The sequence below is a fragment of the Mastacembelus armatus genome, chromosome 21 (genome assembly GCF_900324485.2).
Source record: "Mastacembelus armatus chromosome 21, fMasArm1.2, whole genome shotgun sequence".
In the NCBI taxonomy this organism is placed as follows: Eukaryota; Metazoa; Chordata; class Actinopteri; order Synbranchiformes; family Mastacembelidae; genus Mastacembelus; species Mastacembelus armatus.
The window spans coordinates 14,894,656-14,914,669 of record NC_046653.1 but is presented as its reverse complement, the minus strand read 5'-3'; the positions used below and the strand labels follow the sequence as shown (position 1 = coordinate 14,914,669).

General features: G+C 38.8%; 2 protein-coding genes across 3 annotated transcripts; one reads left to right on the top strand and one right to left on the bottom strand.

Moving 5' to 3' along the window:
- Positions 1 to 2,414: 2,414 nt before the first annotated feature.
- On the top strand, positions 2,415 to 8,575 carry nfe2l2a (nfe2 like bZIP transcription factor 2a). Its single transcript, XM_026294813.2, has 5 exons — positions 2,415 to 2,609; positions 5,423 to 5,689; positions 5,957 to 6,046; positions 6,145 to 6,327; positions 6,964 to 8,575. The coding sequence occupies exons 1-5, from the start codon at positions 2,571 to 2,573 to the stop codon at positions 8,218 to 8,220; spliced, it is 1,836 nt and encodes a 611-aa protein (XP_026150598.1). The 5' UTR covers positions 2,415 to 2,570; the 3' UTR covers positions 8,221 to 8,575.
- Positions 8,576 to 10,003: 1,428 nt separating this feature from the next.
- On the bottom strand, positions 10,004 to 15,892 carry hnrnpa3 (heterogeneous nuclear ribonucleoprotein A3). 2 transcript variants are annotated; one of them, XM_026294815.2, is made up of 11 exons: positions 15,819 to 15,892; positions 14,068 to 14,190; positions 13,793 to 13,939; positions 13,501 to 13,711; positions 13,313 to 13,402; positions 13,106 to 13,177; positions 12,399 to 12,446; positions 12,052 to 12,189; positions 11,832 to 11,948; positions 11,662 to 11,732; positions 10,004 to 10,242 (listed from the first exon to the last, which is right to left on the bottom strand). In XM_026294815.2, exons 1-10 carry the CDS (start codon positions 15,822 to 15,824, stop codon positions 11,677 to 11,679), a joined length of 1,008 nt encoding a protein of 335 aa, XP_026150600.1. In that variant the 5' UTR covers positions 15,825 to 15,892; the 3' UTR covers positions 10,004 to 10,242; positions 11,662 to 11,676. The 2 variants fall into 2 exon arrangements, with proteins under 2 accessions (XP_026150600.1, XP_026150599.1); XM_026294814.2 differs by lacking the exon at positions 10,004 to 10,242 and adding an exon at positions 10,922 to 11,560.
- Positions 15,893 to 20,014: the final 4,122 nt, after the last annotated feature.

Here is a 20,014-nt window from a genome sequence, read left to right as displayed (position 1 = left end):
AGGTACTTAGGAAATATGCAACCTCAACAGCAAGTGACAGCAACTTAAGAAGTGCAAAATAACGAAATAAATCACATAACGCAGTATTTTAATCATTATCGTTACATTCATTTGCACAAGAAGTGATTTGACAAAGGAAAAGTAAGTTCTGCAAGTCATACTGTACCTGGTATAGGTAGACGCAAGAGCAACAGCTGCAATCCAACACGAGGGGCAAATAGTCAAGATCCTAAAATGCAAAAAGCAGAAAGCGATCTAAGGACATTGTAGGCCATGGCTAGATTCACAGTGCAAACGAGTCTTTTCACTGCGGTGGATGTCCGTCGGCAGGAGTTGCAGCGCACTAATCGTAAGGTGGCTACCGCCGCTTTTACCTTTTCTTCCCCCAGTCCTGTGCAGTTCACTATATGCAGCTGGAAGAATGTCGACGTGGAGCTGCCAAACGTGAACGCGCCTTCGTGAACGCGCGCGCGAGAGGGGGGGGGTAGGCTTTTAGTATAATTTGAGGCAGTGACAGAGTGAGCTGCACTTTAGTGTGAGGTCCTTTACAGACAGGGGCTAGAGCTACCTCATTATTCGGACATATTTATAAAGCCACTTATTCACATCTCAATCCGACTTAGTACTTAAACTGAGGTGTCAGAAGGGTTCAGACTGAATGAAGCCTTTAATAACAGTTACCTTGCCATTTACAGTTTACATTGGCATAGACTTTAATGTCAGCGTGTTTGTCCTGTTCACCAGTAGCCTACTAAAGGAAGTATTCAAAATCATTATAGATAACACAATGTTCAAAAAGACACTCCATTCCAGGTAGAAGTCCTTAGATTTTTGGTGTTAATAAAATGTATTTAAAGTATCAAAAGGCTAAAGTAGACTACTCATTATTGAGAATTACTATATTAGTATATTTACTATTCATGCTGTAATTCATCAGTTTGGAGCCAATTTGAGTAACTGTATTCACTCCTGGGTTGTTTAGCCCTTGTAGTGGAACAATTCCAACCTGTACTAAAGTAAAAGTATTAAAACCACAATTTACTATGACTGTATTCCAAGTAAACATCCTTACAAAACCTTACACATGTAAAAGTACAAAAGTTGTATCAACAAACTGCACTTAAAGTAATTACTTACACACTAGAATGATTATTACTGTATATTAACATTATAAGCAGCATCATGATATCACTGCTGGTAAACACAGAGCCTATTGTACTATTAGTTAGTGTGATATAAAAATGCATCACATTATAAACTGATCATATATTTATGTAAAATCCTAATCTATAAAATAACTTAGTAGAAAGGTGTTGAAATGTTGTGGAGTAAAAGGCCATAATTCTATCTGGACTACAGAAACTAGAAGTAGCCTTTTAAACAAAGTACAAGTACCTCTAAATTGTACATAAGTCAGGTAGCTACTTGAGCAAAGAGCCACAGCATAGGGGCACCACAGCATAGCACTGAAATATTTTATAAACTGGCTTTATGTTTTGTCTGTAAACTCTTACTTGGCAAAATAACAAAACAGAAATTTTATAATAAGCGTGAAAAAACCATTGGTCTATGTTATATGGAATAAAAACTAATAGATTTCCTTTTGAAATGTGTTAGAAGTAAGAAGTAGCATCAAATGGCAATAAACACGTACATTCTATTTAAATGCAGTATTTCAGGAAAGAATAAAATGTAATAATTATGTTAAACCACAGCACTCCCTGCTCCAGAGAAAGTTAATCGTAGCTATAAAAGTCAATATTTTTTCATCCTATTGTTTTTCAGCTGAACCCAACATTTTAAATGCAGTACTTTGTCTTATAATCTATTTTTACACTGCGGCAAATGCTCTGAAAGTTTTCTCCACTAGAGACCAAAATCCTGTTGTCTCCTCACAGCTTTGTCACGATGTCTCGGTTGCACTGAGTAGACTTGAGGGCATTCACGGGACATTAGGGCCCCAGGGGCTTCAGCTCCACACCGGCCACGGAGACCAGCAGGGGGCGCAATTAACCAAACAAAACTAATGACAGAATAGAAATAGAAGCAAGTTTTAGGTTAGTGATCTCACTAGTTGCCTTATAACCACCTAGACACCTAAAAGTACTAAAACTAGATGCAGGACCTTCAAACATAACACCAACAAACACTAATCTATTTTATTTAGAACTTAATTGATTATAATCACGCGGATACTCGTCTTGGCTTAGTATAACACTGAAATGCACATAATGATGTTATGTGATATTTTTCTCTAGTAAAACTGACGTCTCCTCACAAGTCTATGTGCTCAGCATACTGGGCTGAGCACACATGCGCACGAAGCCCGTATCTCCAGCCTCATAGGCCCATGTGAGGGGGACGATCCCATGCGCCGCAGCGCGGTGGGCAGGGCGTCAGTTTGCGTAATGCTCTCCAGCTTCAGAGCAATGCAATATTTCCCCCTCGCTCAGTTGCTTCGACGGACTCTCCATCGGTTTCGAGCCGCTCGCCATTTTAACCTGCCATTTGAGGAATAACACGCACATTCATCAGTCATAAGACGCAGCTTTGAGGCGAGACAGAGCTCCATGATGATGGAAATGGAGGTGGCGCATTCTGGTCAACAGGTAAATACGCAGTTTGAAGAGCTATACGCGCTGACATTGACTGCTAACTTTGTTTTATAACGTTATGGTGTGATAAGGTGACAGAGGGGTAAACTTGTCTGTTGTTACTTAAAAACGAACTAACAGGTAACGAATGTGCAGTGACAGTCTCGTTATGGCGTAGGTAATAAAGATAAACATAAAATAAACTGTTCAGACTGTTATTAGTTGGATATATTAGGGCCCTCTGTGCCACTTTCAGTTCTGCAAGTCATCCATTTGTGACCTTTTTCCTAGTCAGGAAATAAAATCAAATTTATTTTAACAAGGCTGATATGTTGGTGTTTGTGTTGATTCACTGAATAAAACAACAATAGTTCTTTAATCCTGAAAAGTCTGGGAGCCAGAAAGAGTCTTGAGTTTGTCTTTTTGTTTGTCGCAACTGCCCTGTTCCTTCCCCCTTCTTCCAAGCATGTGATCCCTTATCTGATATAGACGAGCTGGTAATGCGTGAAATGGTTTTTTTCTGTTAGAACCACTGAACCTTATTATCTCAATGTGTATTTGATTTCCCAGTTACATCCATATGAATTGAATGAAATGTTGAGTTATGTTTTTTTTTTGTAATATGGGATATAGCCTCAGATATTCAGTGTTTAGTTAAATGTGTCATAAAAAGGGTCAGTGGAAGTACACAGTTGATTGATGGGCGGGGGGGGGCTAAAAGGCAGTTTTGAAACATGTGCAGATGTGTTTCATCATCCTTGGTTATGGGGTGGATGTCCTGTGAATAGTGATGAAAGAAGGAGTAATGAACCACTGGACTCAGGCCCCCTTTGAGGCCCTTGTGTTTATCTGAAGAGATATAAATGAACAACCCATACTTAAAGCACACACACTTGGTCATCTCTTCTCTGTTACTCAGCTTGATACAGTGAAACATTAGCTGTTCTCATCTCTATTTCAAAATATGTCTTTAACTGGGGTTATTTTCACATATTTTGTCTGTTTTAAACCAAAGGCAAGTTGTTTGCCATGTAGAGTTGTCTCTTGTGTGCCACTTCGGGAATTCTAAGTAATTTCATGACATAGTTTCCTTGTTCTGGTGCCAGATCAGGTGACAGCCATGATACTGACCTATACTGATAACCTGATCTTACACGCCCACACCTGCATTCACTCAGTCCGTTTGGAGTTAATAGAGAATTTAACTTGGATTTACGTTACATTAGTTGTGTAATGTTATTATCTAACAACATAATTAATCAGTGACAGTGAAAGAGCCTGGTTGAATCTGTCCTGTGCTGGCACCAGACATTTTTAGACATGGAAATGTTTTATAAGTAACTTGTATGACTTGTCTGATGAGCTTATAAGGTGTGACCAACTGACAAGTGTGTGTTTTTTTTTAAGTTTGGAAAACACAGATGACCTCAAGTAGTGTGTTTCAGACATCCCACATAGACATTTTAGGACACTTCCTCATTCCTACAAAAGCCATAATGTCTGGTTGTGTGCTCACCTCTCAGTTGGCCTAGTATGAGTTATAGTAGGCAGCCTTCATAATGTGTAATCCCTCAGAGGTCATGTTTCTGATGCAACACTGAGGCAAAGAGAGTTAGTGGGTTCTTATTTTTCTCTCACATGAAACTGTGTCAACAATGTCATGAAATATACACCAGTACTTCTTATTATTACTTATTCTAACTATTATTATTTGTCACAATTTCCCTGAATACGAAAAATTAAAAATGAAAACATTTACTTGTTGTTTATTGTTCTGCTTTGTGGTTTATTTCCCTTCAGTTCCCTATTCACATCCTCACTGCCTGTTCTGGCCATATGACCAACGAAGCAAAACCTCTGGGTTATGTTTATAACCTCATCTGAGGAACAAACAAGTCTCATGTTGAGACATTTTCTGGTGAACCAGTATCTTGAGTTTATGCAACATCCTAGGGCCGTCTGAAATTGTTTCCTTCTGTAAATCAGTAAAAGAAGAGAGGGAAGAGAGGAGCACAGTTTAACTTAAGCTATTATTGTTTAAAAAGGCAAATAACATTCAGGCTGTGAGGGGAATTCTACTGGAAATGGAGTTATATCCTCATAATTGTTAGTATACTGTGTTTAACAATCTCTATTATAGACAGCATTCAATGTAATGTGTAAATACCAAATGAAGAAATGAATGTAAGATGTAATTACGTGTGTAATGTTTTGCTGACATTAGTTATCCATAGTTGTAAGGATTTAGTTGAAGGCATAAAAAGCAAGAGAATAAGGTAACAAGGTTTGTAATTACCCCGAGCCTTACAGTCTTTACAAACCGCCCCTTTAGTAATGTTACTGTTCTGTCATTTAAAACAAAATACAAATTCTCAAACCACAGTGGTACATATCTTTAACTTTCATACTTTGTAAATATTCTAAAATATTTCAATTTACTTCATTTAGAGAACTAAGCTGTAACATTAGCTCACCCGTGTAAGTTAAGGCCTAAAGTCTGTGAGTTTGAACGTGACAAATGAATTCACACCTTGAGTGTAATTGGATGGTTGATGATCACATATCAAGTGAGGATACATGTCTTCTGCTGGTGTGTGTGATGGCAACAAGGGAAAGAGAGAAGAATATCTATTATTCATGCAGCTTATCCCTCTTGACATTAATGCCAGTGCTGTTGTCAGTGAACAGATACTGAGGGATGGGGTGTGGCAGGTGCAGTACTTCACAGCAGGGACATGCCAACTTGTACTAGTGCTGATGCAACATTTTTCACTAGAGGACAAAATGGCTCTCATTAACTGATCTGTGTTACTCCCCACCCCCCCCAGGATATGGACCTGATTGACATACTGTGGAAGCAGGACATTGATCTTGGAGCCAGGCGAGAGGTTTTTGACTACAACCATCGTCAGAAAGAGCATGAGCTGCAGAAGCAGCGGGAGCTGGAGGAGGAAAAGAGGCTGCATCTGCTCCAGGAGCAGGAGAAGGCCCTGCTTGCACAGCTACAGCTCGACGAGGAGACGGGAGAGTACGTACCCCGCCCGCCACCCAGCGCCCCACTGCAGTCGGCTGTCACACCTCTAGAGGTTACACAGGTACATACACAAGGTCCTCATTAGTCATGTCAGAGGTGGACCACTCCCACTTTATTTGATTGGCTGCGTAGGGGTTGTAGCTAGGCAACCACCTCATCTTGTGTAATTACACAAACACAGGTGGGTCTGTAGTTTTGCATTGTGTGTTCTGCTACAGAAACTACTCCACAGAGACCTATGCTCTATAAATATAAAATCATGTGTTGTTTTTAAAACATAGTGCACAGCAAATGATGCTAACAGCATGTACCTTCATCTCTGTTACAGAATGTCAATTTCACAGAGGATGGTGACACCATGTCATTTGATGAATGCTTGCAGTTACTGGCAGAGACATTTCCCGTAGAGGAAACTGAGGTATGAATACTAAATAAATTACTGTCACACATTCATAGTTGTTAACACAGCTTTAAGTTGTAACTGAAAACTGTCACATTCATGTTTTTGACTGACAGAACACTTCAGTTGGCCTGGACACAACTGTTTCTGTACCTGGCAGTAACAACATCATGAGGTCCCCTGAGCAGCCAGCTCTGCCGTCAGCAGCGCTCTCCCCAGATCCAGTGTCACCACCGCAGGGCATGTCCCCAGATTTGGAGCAGGCCTGGATGGAGCTTTTGTCCCTCCCTGAACTGCAGGTAAATAATACATGGATTCTAGTGCCTCAGTGGCATTGTGGTTTGCACTGTGGAACAAATACCCAAAGAATGCTTCAACGGCAGGAGCTCAGCATTGGCGGACAAGCACTTTTTTGTTTGCCCTATCAGAATGGGGTCTTATACATGTGGAGACAGGAGCACACTGCTCATTCCACTGTGATTAAATTTCATTGTTGAGACTTTTGCAAGTAATAAGGAAGTAGATGCTCGAGATATGATACAGTTTTTATGACTAGTAACCATTAGCTTCATCTGAAAAGACTAGGGTTAGGGAGGATGGTGAGGTCTTAAAAGCTTTGCTGAATGGAAGAAAAGTGAAGATTGTTTTGTTTTTTTTTGGTACCTGCCTTATCAGTGTTGTTTCAAGTCAGCTCATATTTGCATTAGCTGATGGGTGGACCAATGTGCCATTTTCTGCCTTGACCTCTTACTTTGTTTCAAAAACCATACAGCTTTCTATCAAGCAGCATAATAAGATAACACTCCCATTGTAGAAACTGTAAAAGCCATATCCACACCTAATTGTCATATCCAGTATAAAATATAGCAAAGTGGAACTGTAATAGGTTGAGTGTATTTATTTTAATGGTCCTTTATCTTGTTTTTTTTTTTTAGCAATGCCTGGGCATGCAAATTGAGGAATCGCTGTCGACAACATATCGTCTTTCAAACAGCCCTGAAGTACAAAATCCAAACTTCCCTTTTTATCCTATGGCCAGTCTCACAGATGGGGAAACAAACACTTTAAATGTTTGTTCAGAGTTTATAAATACATTTGATGGCTCTGTTCCATCAATCGTCCCGCCAGACAATCTCAACCAAATTGAGGCAAAAGCTCCTCAGTTAAATGCTAACTTTGGTGCAGAAAGCTTCTGTGACATATTTTACCCCAACACAGTTCTGGAAGAGAGCAGTGGTCAGCACGGCCTGGAAGGAAATGAAAATACCACTATGTCTGATGTGACAAACAAGCCACCCTTCACACCCATGGACCTTTACAGCCTTTCACCTGGCGATGCATTTGACAGCAGCAAAGCCAATGTGACAACTGAAATGCCAGACTCTGATTCAGGAATCTCTTCAAACACTAGTCCAAATGGTAGTTCACCTGGGAAATCTGTATATGGAGACGGGGCCTTTGGTTACAGTGATTCAGAAATGGAGGAGATGGACCACAACCCTGGTAGTGCAGAGTCTGACTACTCAGAGATGTTCTCTCTAAATTTCCAACCTGATGATCTCCAGACAGCAGTTTCCATCCCTGAACTAACAGGGCAGCCACAACAGCAGGAGAAGAAACCCAAACAGCAGAACACAGACCCAGCAGAGGAGATAGGTCACAACACTGCTCCTTTCACCAAAGACAAGCAAAAGAAACGATCTGACATGCGTCTCTCGAGAGACGAGCAGAGGGCTAGAGCCCTCAAAATCCCTTTCACTGTTGACATGATTATCAATTTGCCTGTTGATGACTTTAATGAGATGATGTCAAAGCACCAACTAAACGAATCCCAGCTGGCCCTAGTCCGTGACATACGCCGCCGTGGCAAGAACAAAGTAGCTGCTCAGAACTGCCGTAAGCGCAAGATGGAGAACATAGTGGGTCTGGCGGGTGAGCTGGACTCACTGAAGGAGGAAAAAGAGCGTCTGTTGGGCGAAAAGAGCCAGAACATCAAAAACCTGAAGGAAATGAAGAAGGAGCTCAACAGCTTGTACCTGGAGGTCTTCAGCATGTTGAGAGATGAGAAGGGGAATTCCTACTCTCCATCAGATTACTCCCTCCAGCAGTCAACTGACGGCAGCATCTTTCTTGTTCCTCGCATTAAAAAGACTTTCATCAAGCGAGAAGACAACCGCTTGTCCCCTTTGTAATATGGTACCGCATTATCATAGTAATACTATGCAATAACTTTGTAGCAGCTCAGCTTTAAAACTTTAGTAGCTCAGCAGAACTATTGTATATTTTTTGTATACTTCTCCTGAATGTTGTAATATTTTTGATATTTTACTTTTGTACTCTGAAACCCTTAGATTCTTTAACCAATATTGTTTGTAAATATAAATGTGCTCTTGAGATTGAAAAAAAGTTACTGTATGTGTATATATATATATATATTGTATATATCATATTTCTGTACGCTAATGATTGTTTCGATCATTGCTACTCATATTTTATAACTTTCTCTTTATGATTTGCCTGTGCTTTTCAATAAACTGTTCTTAGGTATATGGACCCCCTGTTTTCTGAGAACAGAATATTGGTTTTGTGTGGTGAGCTGTGGCCACAGCCTGTAACAAATTAAAGCCAGATGGATATATAGCCAAAGGAACAGTTACATAACATACATCTTCAAGGCAGCTCTTGACTTGAAAGCTTTACCAAAGGAGTGATGCGTTAAAGGAAAAGCGTCAAGTTTAAATCACTTTCACAATCAGCTCTCAATTCATTAGAACGAGCTTGTTTGCACAGTAGCCTAACTCTTTTAATGCTTTGAAACTCCTGCAGCAAAAGGAGTCACACCCACCGCCTTCATTATGTTACACAACAAACAGCAATTGTTGACCAGTAGTAGAGTATGCTCAGCATAAGCCATGCATGACAATTTCACAATGGTCTACTGGCTAAGCATATTCAAAGATAAACGCCTACTCAGTCGGTATGTGCTCTACATGCACTATCACACACAAACACGACCTTTATTCACCGATTTTATTCTCTACTCGTACGGCAGAGGTGTGTGTGTGTGTGTGTGTGTGTGTGTGATGCTAACCTGGTCTGCAGGGTAACAAACTCAAGGACATCTGTAAATCAAATCAAACTGAAATCTTTTGACATGGATAGGAGTTAGAGATTATACAACAAAGACACACATTTACGTCACAGCCTATTACTTTGAAATGCTTTTCAGAAATAAAAACACTCAGGTTAAGAACAATGACTTTATTTAGAGAACAAGTTATATTTACATATAACATTTTACAGTAAAGCTAAAATTGTTTACTGATACTGGTGTTCTTTTGGCAAAAATATCTTGAGCTGTTATTCTACATTCCTCTGCAGAAATATGATTGTGCAACTGAATGCAAAAGATTAGCAGGCAGGCATTAGCAGGTTTTCCTGTTACTGATAGGAACTGTTTGAAACTAAAGGTGTGCGTGAGAATCCTTTCAAGTATAAAATGAACAAAAAAAAAAGTTTAAATGACATCTTGTGGTTGGTATTTCTATCACTGAGAAACATCTCGGATACGGACATCCTCACATGCTTTTTCAAAATGTTTTTGATTCCAAAACTTTTAAGGTTAAAATAATCTACAATGTAAATGTAAGTGGCACCAAGATCCTTGTTAATGCGGATTTTTGTAAACTGAATGTCTTTGGGTTCTAAAGAATTGGTTGAACTATTGGTTGAAATATTTTAAGATCTAGCTCTATAATACTATTATTAAACTTTTTTTTTTTTTAAATCGCTTCCTGCCATTTATAAAGTAATGGACATTAAATTATACTAAAAATACTTGCTAGTTGCAGTCTGTTTAATTTTTCCTTGTAAATATACTAATCTTGTTTTGCAAAGAGTCATAAATAACTCTGCTGTAATTAAGTGGCTGATAACAGAAATAAAACACAAAGAACACACATTTTGCTTTCAAGGTATACCAACCCATGTGGTGAAGGTCACAGGGTGATTCTGGTGTGGTGGAGCAATACATCCGACATTGCCATCCTGCTTGGTTTACCTTAAAAAACCTTTCCACCTTGTATTATTACCATGTTAAATTATAATATGAGCTGCCTTTGATAATATTTTGAAAAAGTCTTACCCATCGAGAACCTCCCATGTTATCAGGTCTTTACAGAGTTTCAGCAAGAAGAGAATGCCTCTTTCCACATCTGTAAATCAAGCAAAGTGGTTACTCTTACCTGCTCCACCTTGTCAAGTCAGCTTTTGAGAAATACTCACTCCCTTTTCTTGTAAATGTCTGAAATCTAGTGTTTGTGGGTAAAACTGCAGTATCTCTGACTCAACAGGATCTCCAATGTGTCCAGGAACTAGTCTTTCTTCGCTAGCACCAGCTGATGGAGGGTTTAGCTAGCCTTGAAAGAGAGATAGATGCTCACTACCAGGCACGACACTGCAAGCTTCCTCCATGGGCGTTGTGCTCGATGCTGCCTTCTCCCTTCTCTGTCAAAATGCTGACTGGTCCACTGTGCTGGGGCTGAAGACGTCCTGTCTGACAGTCATCTGCAATCTTCCACACTAGCGACGCTGGGGGCCAAAACTGCAGGTGCTTGTGGCTTTTATAATCCTACTTGCTCAATACTGCTATATTTCTTCAATGGGCCCTTGCCCTAGGACTACCCAAAACTCACTTGTCATTGACTGACAGACAAAAACATGCAGCACATATACTAATATCACCAATATAAGTCTTAAATTAATACTCCACAAAGGGGCAGAAGGTTCTGGACGGGCTAATTCACTAAACTTCACAGTCACAATCATCAGCAAATAGATTAATTCACAACTCATTTAAGCGTTTTCTGAACCAATGACGCACTGAACCTTGAGTTACTTTACTACACAATTTTATTCGGTCTAATCAAAATATTTGAACAATCTAGAATTCGTTTTGCTGGAAACAAGAGTGAGGGGACTCCCTTATTTCTAATTCAGACTGCTTATATTTTTTGACACTGGTACTACGAACGATTTACATATGGTGCTTCACATCAATAATCAAAATACACTTGACACTTGCATTTGAGCAAATCATAATAAAGAAAAATGATGTAATTCTAGCTCATCTGAGGGCCTGATAAACTATGCTATTTGACAAAAATCAGGTTAAAAGACAAAAGGTTAATTGACCAGGAGAAAACTAACCCATATACAAAAAGAAAATATAGATATTAAGAACTGGCTTCAGATAAAAAAAAGAAACAATTTACTCTTTACCCCTGATACCATAGGCACAATACACACACTCCAAACGCACAAAAGGAAAATTTTCTTATTAGGGAAACATCTATCACAATTAAGGAAGAATATCATCTGCACTCATGTCTTGTTTTTACAGTCCTTCTTGCTGCAGTAATGTCTGACTTGTGTGTTCCTCTAATGCTTTCAGATGACTGCCTCAAAGTAACCTGCAGCTTTCCTGACAACTCCTTTGCTCACCTCCTCGCCTCTCCTGCTAAGAACTGAAGCCTGTTGAATGGATACAGGATAGAACAAAGAGTTATTCTGCGCTTTCATGGGCTCACTCTGTACTGTGCTACGAGGGTGTCGTGAAACTGAATGCAACTTACCAAAACATGAAATAATTAATATCGTCGTGAGCTGTAGCCCCCTCCGCCGCCGCCACCCGAGCTGTAGCCACCTGCAGTTTAGGATTAGTCACCACAAAATGTTATTCATCAAGAGAAATTATACTGTTGTATCATATTGAAGTCTGTGGTACAGGGAGATTAAAACTCACCACCATATGGTCCACCTGAATTTCTGCCACCAAAGCTGCTTCCTTTCATGGGCCCATAGTTTGACTGCTGTCCACCATAATTTCCGAAGTCATTATAATTTCCACCCCCACCGTAACCTGAAGTTGGAAGTGTCAACTTTAAGTGAAGGTTTGATTTCAGATGCCTTATACTGTTCTCTTTGGTTTCTAGCACTTAATTTGGAGTCAATACAATGTTTACCTCCATCACTACCTCCATAACCTCCATCACAGCTGCCACCAAATCCACCTCCCTGGTTGCCATACCCCGGACCACCACCGCCATAGCTCCCCCGGCCTCCTCCATAACCTGGTCCTCCACCATAATTTCCTCCTGGACCTATAACAGTGAAAAACAATACACATATATAACATAACCACTATTTATAAAAAAAGAAAAAACATTGTTGAAAAGGACTTTCTTAAAATCACAGGACAATTATGTAGTTTAGAAGGATAATGACCAAGTAATACACCTGTAAATTATGTCCCAGGATGGTGAATATTTACATTTCACACTTTGTTAAATTAAAATCTACAATAGCTCACCATTGTCAAAATCATCGACATAACCACCTCGTCCTCCGCCATATCCACCTAAAAAGCATGGTAATATATATTATGGATGACAACACTAAATTTTACATTCTTGCAGTCTGGTCACATAAGTTTGCCCACACTGTCAGCGTACTAGATTCATATATTTAGATAACACATACATACTACAAAAAAAAAAAAAACAATCTTTCAAAAATACATTCTAAAACAGATCAAATTTAAAATCTCGGATTGATGAGGGTGTATAGAACAGTGTTAAAATGCTGATGTGAAGTTGACATTTCACAAACATGACCAATTTATTTGTGTACATGTATTCTGTGTGTTACTGAGACATAAATCTGTCTACTGCATAAGGTGAGAAGTTGCTACTATAAGCCTATGCTAAAAATAACTTTAATGAACCTCTCATATCTAAGAACAGAACATCACATTAGCATTCCAATGACATCAATTAATTGCTGACAAGAGTTGGTACAGAAAGTGCAAAGTTGTACTGAGCCTATGCCAAGTTGAGCAACCGGTTTTATCAGATGGTCCTAACCATGCACCAAATGCCAGTCTTTTACTTTATAGCTTCAGTATGAAAAAACTTTGACCTGAAAAACTTTCTGTCATATACATGGCTATCAGATGTACCTGCATCAGTCTGGTTACAGGCTAAAGGCATGTTTATCTGACATGCAACTGTTACTCACCTCGACCAAAGTTGCCACCACCTCCAAAATTACTACCTCTGCCCATAAAGTTTCCAGATCCTCCACTCCTGCCTGATATAAAGAAAGGTTTACTTTTAGACAGTTTATAATGGTAATTACCTTTAATATGAAAACAGTCAGCCAAAGACAGTTTATTTAAAACAGCCTGTTGAAGTATCCGGACTCTCAGTTTCATGGTGTACTTACCCCTGTTACTGGATATAGCACTCATTTCCTGTTTTGAAAGTGCTTTCCTGACCTCACAATTGTGGAAGTTTATTGTATGGAATTTCTGGGCTGTAAGAAAAAAAATTGGGGAAAAAAAACAATGTGCTTTCATACCACTGCTTGATGTTTATTAACAGCCTAAGTCTGAAGTCTAAACAAACACATACCAACAATTTTGTCTACAGTGTCGTGGTCATCAAAGGAGACAAAGCAGAATCCTCTCTTCTTTCCAGTGGAGCGTTCCTCCATGATGTCAATGCATTCAATCTTTCCATATTTCTCAAAATACTCTCGAATGTGGTGCTCCTCAGTATCCTCCTTGATACCACCAACAAAGATCTTTTTCACAGTCAGATGAGCACCTGGTTTATTAGAGTCCTGAAACAGAATGTATCAATGAGCACACAACAAAAATAAAGATTTTTGTAGCATCAGTTTTCTGGTCTGCCACTTGTTTACCTCTCTGGACACAGCCCTCTTGGGTTCAACAACTCGGCCATCTACTTTATGGGGTCTGGCTTTCATGGCATCATCGACTTCTCCTACAGACGAGTATGTCACAAAGCCAAACCCTCTCGATCGTTTGCTGTTGGGATCCCTCATCACCTAGAAACAACAAAATGATACATAGAGGTTATGAAAACAGTTTTAACAAATCTGTGGCTATGTTTATAAGTTACTTTGTTATTATTATCTAAGGCCTTCATACAACAGATGACAATAAAAATACATACCACACAGTCTGTGAGAGTTCCCCATTGTTCAAAATGGGCCCGTAAACTCTCCTCTGTAGTTTCAAAGCTCAGACCTCCAATAAACAGCTTTCTGAGCTGCTCAGGTTCTTTAGACTCACGGTCCTATAAAAAGAAAACAAACAAAAAAAAAAAACAAATATAACTCCTACAGTAAATATTGATACAGTGATCTACTGTCAGTGTGTCTAAATCCAATCTTCTGTTTCCAGTTGAAACTGTAGCACAAAAATATAGTATATAAAGTTAACATTTATGTGGTATTTATTATTTTTTAAGAGTTGAGAAAAAATGAAATATGGCATTATTATGCATATAATGAGAGTCCAACAGTCAGGGCAATCTCACAGACACTACAAAACCCATATGTAAAAGTTATGTTAGACCGATCCAAACAAGGGAGGCAACATGTCCAACTTGGCAAAGCACCACACACACAGACAGCCTGACTTGCATAAAGAATTTAAAGAGCAACAGGTCAGTGCTTAGCCAGTGTGACAGGTCACGTTTAACAAGTCAAAGGAGTGTGATTTGTGAAATTTTTTTCATCATTGGAGTTTGATTTAAAAAATTAAAGACAAATGTCTATTTTAGCTTTATGTTTTTAGTTACCTTAGATTCAAATATACTTGTACTTATCTCTTCAGCCTGAAACTTTTACAAATATGACATGAAGGTGTAATGTGATCTTGCACAGAGTTGATCTTAGGTAAAAGTTCCTCTGCAGATCTGGATGGAGATTAAAGCGTATGAATACACAAAATTCAATGGTACAATAATAATGTTTTATGGCCTCTTTTCACATTACCCACAGCACTGACATTGTCAAAATATTTTTCTTTTAGTGTTTATTCATTTCCATGTTTTGTCATTTACAAATCCATTACTTTCCCTGATGGTTTAGTTTTTTTCCCTGGTATCTTTTGATACCTCTTATCGAGATACTTAGGCAGGTATTGGTATAGAAATCATAATTTTGGTATAATGCTAATGACAACACTAGATCACATACTTCCCACTTCAAACTGAAAAATGTTCTCACAGCTTTGTTGGTGAAAGTCACTTAGCTAACGTTAAACACTACAGCATGATAAAATAACATGTCTACGCTGGTGCAAATGCCATCATGCTACTGTAAACAAATATCTGCTATTCTTGCAAGCAGACCGTGACGTTACTCCTGTCGTGGAGACACTTCAAGCGAACATTAATCTAACATTACATGATCAAGCAACCCCAAGCCACCGAGAAAATCATCTTCGCTAATCTAAACATGTTTCTTTTAGCAGACAAAACCAGGCGGAGGCCTCCAGCGTATAGAGAAACTGTTTTATCGAGTTAGCCAGCGCGGCTTCATTAGCTTTGGCAGCTAGCTTGTTAGCTTAACGTACTTCAGAAACCTCCTAGATTAAACATTAACGCCAATGCAACAGCTATAACATGTTCTGTGAGCTCATGCAATCAACACACATGGTGGTTAACCCATAGAACCGGTAACCAAAACCCAACACACCCAGCTAGCTTGTATTCATATCCAACAGCGTTAGCTTAGCCTAGCTTCATTTAACGTTAGCTTAGCTGACATCAAGTGTGCGGAGCTGCGTTAAAGCTGCACAAAGACACAACACCGTGCATTAAATCGACAAACATGCACCTCTATTTAAGAGTAACCGGGGCTTCAATGAATTTTCCATATACCCACATTTAATTTGCAACAACTGAGAGCACCTTACCTCCATTTTGCAGACGTTCACGGGGCGCAAGTCTGTGTGTGTCACGTGACGAGAACCGTGTCAACACATCCTGGGTGCGCAGCAAAACTGCAACAGGAAAAATTACATGATTCATTTATACGAATTATCATTACTATGCATATGATCATATAGCGGTTATTATCGTGTCAGGTTAAGTTTGTACACTTTGTCTCTTTTTACTTTCTGCCTTTGTCTGAAAAAAGCGATAATTTGCGCCACCTAATGTGTAAGTATCGTACAAAAGGTGGAAAATACAAACACCTCAAGTTGCCCACATGTTGGTGAGACTCAGTGTTAAACTGCCAATCTGCAGGAATCAGCTTGATTTATGAATTGCAGTATATTCCAGTGTGGTGGTCTGCTGGGAACCTTTTTACATCTGAAAACAGCAGCAGAAATGGGATGTTTCTTATAAAGATATGTATCATAGAGTACATTCATTTTTTTACTGTCAAGCCCAAATAAAACGACAAGCAGGCATATTAGCAGACTGGAAGCCACACAGAGGGACTATTTTATTATAGGATATCAGCTATAGCTGGACAGAAAAATTGGTCAAAGCCTAAACAGTGTAACATCCATCCATTTTCTATACCCACTTATTCCTATTTAGGGTCACAGGGATCTGCTGGAGCCTATCCCAGCTCTCTTTGGGTGAAAGGCAGGGGTACACCCTGGACAGGTCACCAGTCCATCACAGGGCCACATAGAGACAAACAACCTCACACACTCACACTCACTCCTATGGGCAATTTAGAGTCACCAATCAACCTGACATACATGTTTTTGGACTGTGGGAGGAAACCAGAGTACCTGGAGAAAACCCACACAAGCACAGGGAGAACATGCAAACTCCATGTAGAAATGCCCCTGCTGGGTTTCAAACAAGGAACCTTCTTGCTGTGAGGCAACAGTGCTAACCACTAACCACAGTGCTGCCCAACAGTGTAAAAACAAAATACAACTATTAAAAAAGCAGTATAGTGAAATGAATTATTAGGATGTGTGAGGTAGTAGAATATGTCATGTAAAACTGTCATGTCTTACCTGTTTTACTAAACAATAAGATTATATTGCATCACCTGCTACCCTCTGCATTATGCATATGTACAACAGCACCTGAATGAAGCCAAAAACATGCATGCATACATACCAAAGCATTTTACTGCATCAGATGCAAATACTTCAAAATCATGTTTTTGGAAAAGGGGAAGACTGAAAAATTATACTGACTCATGTCAAACACAACAAAAAAAAAAAAAGGTACTGCAGAAAACCAGTTGCCATAACAAACCTACTTCTGTCAGCAACATTGGATTAACAAAACTCAACAGGATTTTGTTTACAGTAGCAATACAAGAAAGTGTTTTGCCCTCAAAAAGTGACCACAGAGTGGCATCTACACCTGAGAATCTCAGTAAACTACAGAAGGTGTATTCATTTCAGAGCTCTTTTCCTGTATTATTTATGTATGCCATATCATCTCAAGTGGCACATTAATATCCTAATTATTATGGCATAATGTTCTGTTGTTACAGATTTAACAGCAGTTGCTCAAACCATCAGAACATGATTAAAATTATTCCACACTGTTATTTTGTATTCACCTGTAATTGTCAAAATGTGACATACATTTGTGTTTTCAATTCAGGTTAGATTTCTCAGACAAGAACGCTTGTTTGGGCAGCTATAATCTATGAGCCAGATGCTACCGAGCCTTGTTGAAGCTGACCAACATCTTCAAATATATGACTGTTTTATGGTTTAGACAATGTCTGCCATTAACTTTATTGTTGAGTGTGAGGAAAATACAGCTCCAATAAAAAGGGTAATGTTTTTCTGACACTATTAATGATGAGTATTTATGATCAGACCATAGTTCAAATTAAAGAGCTTGTCTGCATTGTCCCCCTTTTATTCCACTGCAGCTACTGTATTTGGTTGAGAATAATACTGTACACACAACAATGTCTTACAGCAATTCAGTACAATTATGCTTATCTTAAAACAAAAATACACAAACCACAATTGGTGAGAAGTACACAAATCAAATAACACTTTTACCTTGATTAACTCGTTGATACACCTTCAAAAAGTCAAAGGAAACAATGTTTCTTCAACACAAAAATGTGCTTGCGTGCATCAGACGAGTGTGCGGAATAGGTAACATTATTTCTATCCAGCCACATATGTGAAAACCACCTTGACCCTGTAAGACCATTTGAAAATGGTATTGCTGACAAGAAACAGCTACATTTTATCTGTATGTTTGCAGTGGATGCCTGTTCACAAGGCCAGTGTCACACAACATCTGAATCCTGTGTTGTTGAAACAGAGCAGATGGCCAAGAATAATCTTGAAAATGCTTTGATCATTTTTCTTGTCTGCATTGGAACAAGGGTTGCAACCCCATAAATGTTAGAATACACTATACAGCCATGTGTTACAAACTCTATCTGTGTTTTATATCTGTATTTTCATATGTCAGAAACTGATCTCCGTTGGGCATTATTCTCTGTTATACTTTGTTTCTGCGATTATGTTCCAACTTTTTAATCATTTTGTCAACAATTATTACATTATATAAACTTATTTTAGCTCCAGACAGGGATTTTTTTTATTTCTGTATTGTCACAATGTTGCACACAATTGACTTGGCAGTGTAAAATTGTTTAATTAAATATTGTAGGAAATATTTTTTTACTACACCACTGACCTGATAGCTACACAGCTATTTATTGTTAAAATGGGGAATGATATTTTACATGCAAAACTAACTAGGCTAAGCTATTAAAATGCAAATTGTTGCTATGGGTAAAACTACCTTAACAGTATAGAGACTAGTTACATCTTAATCAGATGAACATGTAATGTTTAATTGTGCCATTCTTGCAAAACAACACTACACGCAGCCTAAGTAGATAAGCAGGTATGTAACCTGAGGTTTAGGGAAATTGCCTTTTATTTTGGGTTACATGTTGGCCATTATCATGTCCCACTGACCAGCAATCATCACTGCTTGGCTGATAAATAATATTATAGTCTTAAAACTCTACATCTCAGATTGTCAAGCAGGAGCTCAGCTGAGTTAACAGTGAGAGTAAACAGTACAGTATCAGCCTCTCACAGATGTAGTTTGATGGATGCTCTGTGTACAGCTCTTCTCGCCCCAACCCCGGGACAAGATGTTTGTTTGGTTGTTGATCACACCTCCCAGCCTTTGTACCTAACTGTCCCCTGACACAAAGATATATCACAGGTCCCACACACTACTACCTGCCAGGGACATTTCTATTTTGTGCTTTTGTGGTGGCTGCTCTGTCCTTTCATATGGCATTTTAAGAAATACCACTGACAAAGGTTTTTATTTCTAAATCATCATCAGCTTCAGTTTTATCACCGTGGGTATTTATCACAGCTACGTATGCTAGTACGCCTTCAGCTAGGTCCAGTGGTAGAGGAATGAGATTTAAATGCAATTAGCAGTTCATTTACATCAAATGGAGTAAAAATGAATAAAATTATTAGTTAATGACACTCATAAAAATGTCTTGGTTTGCGCTGATTTATCATACAACTATACAATCTTGGTCTTGTAATTTTTTTCTGTGACAAATGAGCGATTCTCTGAAATAGAGGAGGATGACATCCTCATGTGGACTAAAAGGCAGCACTTAGAACCGCGATTAAATAATTAATATGGGTTTTATACCCATTTTACACCTTCAAATTATGGTTCGCCATATATCTGTGGAACAGCAGCTAAAGAGTACCATGTCAGCAAAAATTTCATGTATGGTAAATCTTTGTGAAGGAGGGACCAGTGGCTGCAAATCATATGTGAAATGTGGGATGACATGAATATAACCTTTCCTCCTTCCTTCTTATCAAGTGGCATGGGTGAAAATACAGAACAAGAAAACACTCTCCCTCTCTCTTTCTCTCTCGCATATCAAATTTTATAGTCTTTTGACCTTTGTATCACTCTAATTTGATATTATCAATGATATTGCTGCTCTGCTTGTGTTGTTCAGCACTCAGTTCTCTTACAGAGGGGCAATCCAACAGTAGATGGCACCATATCATAATGTGCCACATGAGGTCCCAGTGTCAAGGATTAAAATGTTTTACTTTCCATCTACATAATCTGTTCTTACTAACATAAAAACACCCTT